General features: G+C 42.6%; 1 protein-coding gene across 1 annotated transcript in view; it reads right to left on the reverse strand.

The window, feature by feature from the left end:
* LOC109919282 (probable G-protein coupled receptor 139) overlaps positions 1-8,719 on the reverse strand; it is a 28,704-nt gene extending 19,985 nt beyond the window's left edge. Inside the window, exons 1-2 of the mRNA XM_048620773.1 lie at positions 8,686-8,719; positions 5,227-5,877 (exon numbers count right to left, since the gene is read on the reverse strand). Coding sequence (XP_048476730.1) covers positions 5,227-5,877; positions 8,686-8,719 — 685 coding nt within the window. The remainder of the gene's footprint in view (positions 1-5,226; positions 5,878-8,685) is intronic.
* Positions 8,720-9,944: the final 1,225 nt, after the last annotated feature.

The following is a 9,944-nucleotide window of genomic DNA, read 5'->3' on the forward strand; positions in this document are numbered from 1 at the left end:
TGCAGGGCTGGATGAACACAGCAGGCCAAGCAGCATAGCCTCTCTGCTCCTATGATGCTGCTTGGCCTGCTGTGTTCATCCAGCCCTGCACCTTGTTGTCTCTGATTCTCCAGCATCTGCAGTTCCTACTATCTCACATTCTAGACCCTATCCACTCTAGTGAACCTGCCTCCTATACATTCTCAGACACTACATTTCAGACCCTAACCACTTGTTTTGAGAAAATGTTTCTTTTTAAGTCACTGCTGTTGTTACCAATCACCTTCAATCTGTGCCATCTGTGTCTTGCCCCTTCCACCAATGGGGACAGTTTCCCCCTTTCGACTCTGTCCACACTCCTTAGATTTTGAACATCCCGATCTAATCTCCTCTCAGCTGCTGGCTCTACATTAAAACTTTTCCACTTTCTACATTTATTCCACGTGAATGCTGAGGACACTCAGTCCTGGATTGATTCTCTTGAATGCTTTCTGCCTCTTCTCTGATGTCTTCTCAGTGTTCATTACTTATCAATTCATTAATATATATTGGGAAAGGCCAGTGACCCAGTACTGATCCCTGAGGAAGTAGTGCCTACAAAGCTTACTCCCGACTGAAAAGTATCAATTTCCTAGATAAGCAGCCTATCCAATATGTCATCATCAATTTCAATTCCATCAAGTGACTGAACTCCTGTGTCACCTCCTCAGTGAAAATCATTGCAAAATATTTATATAATATCTGAACGATACCCCCGCTTGCACAAATGCATTTTATATTCCGCACTCATCTTCACTCCTCCTTTAAATGCTCTTACTGTTTATATGCCTACAGAAGAGTTTGTGATTCATTTTTATCTTTGCTGCCAATTTATTTTCATAATCCCTCATTGTTTCTCTCATTTGCTTTTCCAGCTGTCCTCTGAACCTTTTATATTTAACCTAGAGCTCTGGTCTATTTCCTATCCATACTCTGTCATGAGAATACTTTGTCTTAATTTCTAACTCTTTTGTCTCCCAGAAAGCTTTGGATTTGTTTATTGATTTTTCCCTTTGGTGACCGCGTGTCTTTATTAATACTTAAACACCTCTTCTTTGATGTTAACTCATTGAGTAGTCACTGCTTACCCTGTCAAACTTTGACTCTAATTATTCAGTCCTTACCCTGCCTGAGTGGGTGTTCACCCAGTTAATAATTCATAAAGTGGACCATACTTTGCCATTTTCCAGAGTCAGCCTACTCTGCCCCTAAATGTTCTCCTACTAATACTTGCCGTCGACCTAAAACCAGGTCCCACTGTGACTTTTATTCTCTGTTTATACATGAAAATATAAACACAGGACTTCAATCAGGATAAAAAAAGACTTTATTAATTTAACTGGCTGAAGGCAACTGTCTGATTGACCGGCAAGGCAGTTGTTGAGAATACATATCGATAGTTACGGACTATTGAGGAGCCTGAGCATAACTGAAGTCAATGACAATCGGAGGAAAATTCTCTGGTCATTGGAGGCATGCCTGGCACATGGGAAGATGGTTGTGCTTGCTAGAGGTCAGTCATCTCAGCTCCAGGACATCTCTGTAGGAGTTCCTCAGGGAGTATCCTTGGCCCAACCATCTTCATCTGCTTCATCAATGACCTCCCATCCATTATAAGGTCAGAAGTAGGGAAGTTCATTTATGATTGCACAATGTTCAGCACCATTCCTAACTCTTCCAATATTAAAGCAGTTCATGTCATGTTCGCGCTGTCAGGTTTGCAGATGACACCAAAATTGGTGGAGTGGCTGACGGTGAGGAAGGATGTGAAAGGATGCAGCAGGATATAGACCAGTTGGAAAGTTGGGTGGTGTAATCGCAGATGATGTTTTATCCAGACTAGTGTCAAGTGATGCGTTTCGAGAGATCAAATACAAGAGGAAAGTATACTGTAAATGGCAGGATAATTAGGAGCGGTGATATACAGAGAGATCTTGGGATGCAATTCCATAGCTTCCTGAAAGTGGTAAAACAATAGGATAAGGTGGTAAAGAAGGCATACGACATGCTTGCCTTCATCGGTGGGGGCATTGAGTATCAAATTTGGCATGTCATGTTGCAGCTATATAAAACTTTAGTGAAGCCACATTGGGAGCATTGTGTGCAGTTCTGGTCCAGACGTGGAGGCTTTGGAGAGGGTCCAAAAGAGGTTTAACAGGATGTTACTTGAAGTGTATTCACTATAATGAGTGGTTGGACAAACATGGATTGTTTTCGCTAGATCATTGGAGGTTGGGGGGGCAACCTGATAGAAGTGTATAAAATTGTAAGAGGCATTGATAAATGGATAGTTAGAGAGTTTTTCCAAGGATGGAAATGTCAAATTCGAAAGGACATAAGTTTAAAGTGAGAGAGGGTAAGTTTAAAGGAGATATGCAAGCCCAGTACTTTTCCGCACAGAAAGTGGTAAGTGCCTGAAACATATTACCAGGGGATGTGATAGAAGCAGACACAATAGCAACGTTTAAGAGACATTTATACAGACACATGAACAAACTGGGAACAGAGGGATACACACCATGTGCAGGCAGATGGAACTAGTTTAGAATGGCAACATGGTCCGCACAGACATGGTGGTCTGAAGGGCTTGCTCCTGTGATGTACTGTTCTATGTTCATAATGCAGTAAGACCTGGACGATATCCAAGCTTAGGCTGACAAATGGAAAGTAACAGTTACATCAAAAAAGTACCAAGCAATGATCACCTCCAATAAGAATGAATCTAGCCATCACCACTTAACATTCAATGATGTTGCCATCATTGAATCCCACACCGTAAACAACCTGAGGGTAACCTTTGACCAGAAACTGAAATGGAGTTTCTTTTCATTCAATCACAGGACAAAGGCATTGCTGGATAGGCCGGCCTTTATTGCCCATCCCTAATTGCCTGGAATGTAGTTAAAAGTCAACCACATTACTGTGGGTTTGGAGTCACATGTAGGCCAGACCAGGTAAGGGGCAGTTTCCTTTCTTAAGGGACACTAGTGAACCAGATGGGTTTTTCAGACAATCGACAATGGATTCATGGACATCAGTAGACTACTAATTCAGGTGTTTTTTTTAATTATGGTATTCAAATTCTTCCACCTGCCATGGCAGCATTCAAATATTATCTGGGTCTCCGGATTAAGAGCCCAACGATAATATCACTAAGTCATTGCCTCCCCATATGATTATATGGACTCACAATATAAATACAGTGGCTACAAGATCAAGTCAGAGGCTAGGAATACTGCAGTAAGTACTTCACCTCATGCCTCCCCAAAGCCTGTCCGCTATCTACAAGGCACAAGTCAGATGAAATACTCTCCACTTGCCTGGATGGGTACGGCTCCATCAACAGTCAAGAAGCTCGACACCATCCAGGATAAAGTAGCCCGCTTGATTGGCATCCCATCCACAAATACCCACTCCCTGCAGCACGCTCAGTAGCAGCAGCATCTACAGGAAGCATTGTAGACATTCACTGAAGCTCCTGAGACAGCATCTTCCAAACTCATGACCACTACATTCTAGAAGGACAAGGGCAGCATATGCATGGGAACATCACACCCTGCAGTTTCCCTTCAATCCAGTCACCATTCTGACTTGGAAATAAATTACTGTTCTTTCACTGTCACTGGGTCAAAATCCTGGAATTTCCTTCTTAAGGTCATTGTGTGTCTATCTACATGAACTGAAGTGGTTCAAAAAGGCAGCTCACCACAACCTTCTCAAGGGCATCAAGAGATGGAAAACAAATGCTGGCCCAGCAAGCAATGCCCACAAGCCATGAATGAATAAAATAAAACTATATGGGAAATTGAAACTATAGCAACAATTTCTAAATTATGGAGGTTTTTAATCATGGATTTGAAGGACTTTTTTGTGGGTTTCTTAGAAATGAGAACAACAGTAGAATGTGAGCTGTTATTCATCTATTGATTGCAGGATGTCAAATGGATTTGGAAATGCTTTCAAGAAGATAAGCATGAGTGTTTATTGCTCTTAAATGCTGAAGTCCTGGAAGAAGATCTCTGTACTGACAGTTGTCTGGAAAATATTTTCGGGCTTGGGTTTTAGTTTCACAAAACGAGGGGAGACAAAGAAGAATGAAAATGAAATCCTGAACCTTACAGCTGTATGGCTGTAAGAATATCACTCTCCTCATCTTTGTGAAGTATGTGGGAACCTGATATAGCTTCTACAATTCAGGATTCTCACTACTTTCAAAACCCTGAGAGGATGAACTGTGGCCATTATTCAAACCTTAATTTCCTTCTGGACTGAAGGCTTGTTTGGTAGATCAATTTGCAGCTATCAGAGATTTGATTTCGCCAATAAGAAACCCTGATGGATATTGAGATTTCATCAGATTTTATCCTTTGTCTTTCAGACTATTAGCTAATAAGAGTGTGTTTTCCTTTCATCCCTTAAAAAATAATCATCTGTGTCTTTTATGTTGTGTACGTACATATAGGACGTTGTGTAAGGATTAAGAAGTATTTTGGATTAAAACTTAAGTGTTCACCAACTTGCTAGAAGTTTTGAAAATGATTTTTGTTTAATAATTGTTTTGAATTCATTAAGAAACCTAACCAGAGTCTCCTTGAGTCTGGAGAGCTCTTGGTGATTGAAACAATTAGTTCTTCTTTACATGTTACTTGTATATAAATATCAATGGTGCATTCTGAGATGTTATCAGGAATTACAGGGAATAGACTGTCCATACAATGCTCAAAGAGAAGAGGCCACTTTCAGCAACACTTACTCTTGGGCCCCTCAGTTATAACTCTGGTCCTCCTCTCTGTGTTAAGCCAGTTTAATGCACTGTTATCTTTCCAACCTTTCTGTTTTATTGTCATGAGGCGCACTAAATGTTGAAAAATAAGGTTCTCCAGAACCTGGGTTATTATTGTGGACCTGCCTTTAGTCCCAGCCCCGTGTGGGCTGTTTCTTGAATGTATCACTGAGTTCACTGACTTGGCTTCGGTTTTCAGTCTCTGAGGAACTTCAGGCAAAGGAGAATGGGATGGGTTATCATGTGCCTCATCTCCTCTCTGAACTTTGCCTGGGTGAGAGTGTAAACACAGGTGTTGGTGCAGGAGCTCAGATACATCAGCATGTCTCCTACATGGGTGAGTATTGCATTCCTGCTCATGCCTAGCAATATCTCCTGGAAAACAAAGTCCACCACTCTGGCAATCCACAGAATGATGAAATTGCCTGATATGGCAAAGAGCAGGATGGTGGACTTCCTTCGATTCTCCATCTCCGGGTCTCCATCCTTCCCATTGTGGCCTCGTCCCCGGAGTGCCTTGCGGACACGACTGGCCACCAGGATGTATCTGACAGTCAGAGCATTCAGCAGTAAGATGGACACGTAGGGAATGATGGGAGTTAAGACTGTGCTGGACCACATGTATACTGCCCAAACGGATTTGCTGCACACATTACGGAGTCTGCAGCCTCTGTAAGGAGCATATGGATAATCAGGTTCATAGGTGAAGTAACGCGGGATATTTCTCAGGTAGCTCACTGTGCAGATGGTCAGGATTACTTGGGCCGCTGTTCTCTCCGTGCAGTATCGGACCTTCCACTTGGGACAACAGACAATGACAAAGCGATCAAAGGTGAAGGCGACAGTGAGCCAGACTGAGCTGTCCACTACTGCCGCATTCATGATGCTGTTCAGACTGCAGACGTGGTAGTGGTTGAGGAAGGAGATGGGGAAGTGAAGAGATCCCAGGTAGCTCAGGATCACACAGAAGATGATGACCAGCAAATCCGCCACTGCCATGGACACCAGGTAGCGGCCAGTACATCTGGAGAGGCCACATCTTCCTCGGAACAGAATCACAATGGTCATTAGGTTTGCTGAAGGAGATGGAAAGAGAGGAGTAGGTTATCAATGGTTCACGCATCACACATTAATGGATTCAACTCATTTGGTAAGAATGGGGAGGAAGTGAGCCAATATATAGGATGGTGTCTGTGAGAAAAAAAGATCTAAGTGAGTTACAATTAATCATTTGTTCCTCGTTTCGTGAATTGCTCTTACTGATTTCCTCAGCGTTTCTATTGTGTCACTCCCTGCATTAGTGAAAGATCGGCTGTTCTCCATCTCTTGTCATTCTCCCCTTCTCACTAAGCGAGCTCACATTATCATTACCAGCTCTCATCACTGTGATTCCTTATTGCTTCATCATTTGCATTATTCACTCTCAATCTCTCACCATTAAGGAATGTCTGTCATTTCTCATGGCACTCCCTTCATTCAGCTCCCACTATCCAAAATGTCTCCAATGTTTAACTCTCAAACCAGTTCCCAACTCCCAGTCACTGTGCTTTCATGAATTGGCATTCTGAATCTGTGGGAGATCATTGCAATGAGTCCCTGTTTGTCAAGGATCCAACCTGTCCAATTCTCTCTCACTTAGTAACTTCCCATTGTCAATTACTCCCTCACTAAAGTTCACATTGATGTGAACTCCTCATCACTCATTGTCCCAGTTTTCCAACACTCCATTCCGCCAAACTCCTTAGCCCAGAACTTATCTTTCTAATTCCCTCCTGGTCACTCAATGGATTCACCTTCTTATCTTCCTGCCCAGAATTCAATGGATAAGATATATCTAGTGCAAACACATACGTTGCCCAATTTAAGTATCACACAGTAAGCTCCCATTTCTCCATGTTCGTCATTACTCAATGAATTTCTTCTATCCAGTTATTATCTGTTAGTAAGTTTACATTATCCCATCTGTCAGGGGCTCTATGGCACATTGGTATTTGATCTTACTTCTGAGCCAGAGGCTGAAGTACCATCTCTAGCAGAGGTTGCCTTAACATGTTGAAGTGTGTTGATATCTGGTTTTTCCATCCAATGTCACCTGCCTCAGAGCTCCCGTTGTCATCTTAATGATTTGCCAACTGAGCCCACATTCACCGCTATCAATTATTCAGCTATTGATCTCTGGTAAACAACTTTGTATTTCACTTACTGGGCCATTTGCTCCATCCTCCTATTGGATCTCCAATCTCTCGTCACTCTTTCAGTTACTTGATCAATTTCCTTTCCCATTCCAGTTTATGGAGACCTGGCAGCTCCTCGATTTTACCTGTTCTTTTTTGGAACTCTTCTTTCCCAACTTTACTCATCTTGTAACCATGTCTTTGTCATCACCACTAGTTCTAAAGTGACTATCTGTTTGTGGCAGCTATTGACCTATCTAACCATCAATGCTTCCAAAGTCAGATAACAAGGTGCTGATTTTATTTTTGTACATCTATTATTTGAATGCTACTTTCTCCCTTGTAAGCATTGTTGTTAAACTCTCTGTACATTCAGTGGTGCAGTTTGATTCCTGGGTTTAAGAAGAGATATAGTGGCACTGGGGACTGTACAAAATAGATTCACTAGGCTGATGCCTGGGATGAAGGTGCTGACTTATTGAGCATGGCTAACAGGATAGACCTTTATTCATAACCTGATTAAATGGTCCCACTTCCATCTGAATGTCCATTGGGACAACACTATAAAATCGGTGGCACGGTGGCACAGTGGTTAGCACTGCTGCCTCACAGCACCAGGGATCCAGGTTCGATTCTAGCCTTGGGTGTCTGTCTGTGTGGAGTTTGCACATTCTCCCCGTGTCTGCGTGGGTTTCCTCCGGGTGCTCCGGTTTCCTCCCACAGTCCAAAGATGTGCAGGTTAGGTGGATTGGCCATGCTAAATTGCCCATAGTGTTCAGGGATGTGTAGCTTAGGTGGGTTATAGGGGGATGTGTCTGGGTGGGATGCACTGAGGTTTGGTGTGGACTTGTTGGGCCGAAGGGCCTGTTTCCACACTGTAGGGATTCTAAATCTTATTCATTAGAGGTTAGAAAAATGAGGGGTGATCTTATTGAAACATGGCAAATTCTGAGGGGGCTTGGCAGGGTAGATGTTGAGAAGATGTTTCCACTAGTGGGGGAGTTTTAAGCAGGAGACATAGTTACAGAATAAAGGAGCACTCGTTTAAAACTGAGATTTGAGGAAATCTCTTTTCCAAACTCCCTTTGTGTCAAGAATCTCCTTGCTTAGATAAGGTGACCAAAACTGCTCACAATATTCCAGGTCTGGTCTCACCAACGCCCCTGTACAATTTCAGCAAGACATCCCTGCTCCAGTACTTGAATTCTCTCGCTATGAGTAATAGAATCATTAAGCCATCGGCTTGAAGAATCATTTGGCCCACCATGTTTATGCCAACTCACACCAAACTATACCAAACCAATTTATTAGCCTACCCTGCCCTACCATTTTAAGTGCTCATCCAGATGCTTCTTTAATGTTTTAAGTGTACCTGCTTCCATCGCCTGCTCAGTCTGCACATTGCTTCCACCTACACCTTCTGGGTGAAACAACAACAACAATCTCTGTTCTCCTCTTAACATCTTGCTCTTCATTAACCTTATGCTCTCTGGTCTGAGACATGCCTGCCATGACAAAGAGATTCTCATGATCTACTCTCTCAATTTCTCTTAATTCTGTATACCTCAATCAGATTCCTGCTCAACATCCTCTCCTCCAAGGAAAAGAAACCCAGTCTGTCCTGGTAACTGAGACTTTTCATCCCAGTAACCTCCTGATGAAATTCCTTTGCACCCTCACTAATGCAGTCAATAATGAAGGCCAACATACCGTTTGCCTTCTTCACCAGCTGCTGCGCCCACATTCTTACTTTCAGTGTACAAGGACATCCAATTCTCATTGTAATTCCCCTTTCCCAACTGACCATTCAGATAATAATCTACCTTCTTGTTTTTGCTACAAAAGGGGATAACCTCATACAATACACATAATATTTCGTCTGCCAAGTATTTGCCCACTCAAATAACTTGTCCAAATCACACTGAAGCATTTCTGCATCCTTCTCACAGTTCACGTTCCCTTCCAGGTTTGTGTCCTCTGCTAACTTGGATGTATGAATCAATGAACTTCCATTATGCAACTTCCACCAGTACTCAGTGCATTCTTTTTCTCCCACAATCTCCCAGTTAGTGACAAGGCTCACATTAAATAATGGTTATCAAAAATCAATGACCACTTTCCCAAAACACTAGCCCACCCAATTAACTCCTCATATTCCAGTCAACCCAGAGATCCTGGTATTGGAGAGAGTCTATTAACCACTGAGATTTCATTGTCCAACAACATTTATTCCGCTGTTATACTCTTTCCCAGTCAAGCATTAAGTTCACAATGCCAAGGTGACTGCATAAATCCATTATTACTCAATTATACAACACTTTGCTAAGCTTGCAACTCTGATCATCCCCTCACTTACAGGCATTCCATTGCCCAACTCTCATCATCAAGCTGTACACAAACAGGACTGACCAATATTCCTTATTAACTAAGCCCCAATTGTGTATCTATCACCAATCACTGAGTTCCGGCTGTGAATCTGTCGCCAATTACCAAGGGTTGATTTTGTATATATCACCAATCACTGAGCTCTGATTGTGTGTCTGTGACCAATCACTGAGCTCCAACTGTGCATCTGTCACAAATTTCTGAGCTCTGATTGTGTATCTGTCTGATGTTCTGAGGAAGGGTCACCGGACCCAAAATGTGAACTCTGTTTATTCCTTCACAGATGCTGCCAGACCTGCTGAGCTTTTCTAGCAACTTTGTTTTTGTAGCAAACACTGGGCTCCAACTGTGCAGCTATCGTGAATCACTGAGCTCCGACAGCGCGTTGATCACCAATCACTTAGCTCTGATTGGGCATCTGCCACCAATCACTTAGCTCCAATTGTGTGTCTGCCACCAATCACTGAGCACTGACTGTCCATCCATGATGGATCACTGAGTTCCTACTGTGCATCTATCACCAATCACAGAGCTCTATTTGTGCATCTATCACCAATCACAGAGCTCTGTTTGTGCATCTATCA

This window comes from Rhincodon typus, chromosome 48 (assembly GCF_021869965.1).
Source record: "Rhincodon typus isolate 14 chromosome 48, sRhiTyp1.1, whole genome shotgun sequence".
NCBI classification, from domain to species: Eukaryota; Metazoa; Chordata; class Chondrichthyes; order Orectolobiformes; family Rhincodontidae; genus Rhincodon; species Rhincodon typus.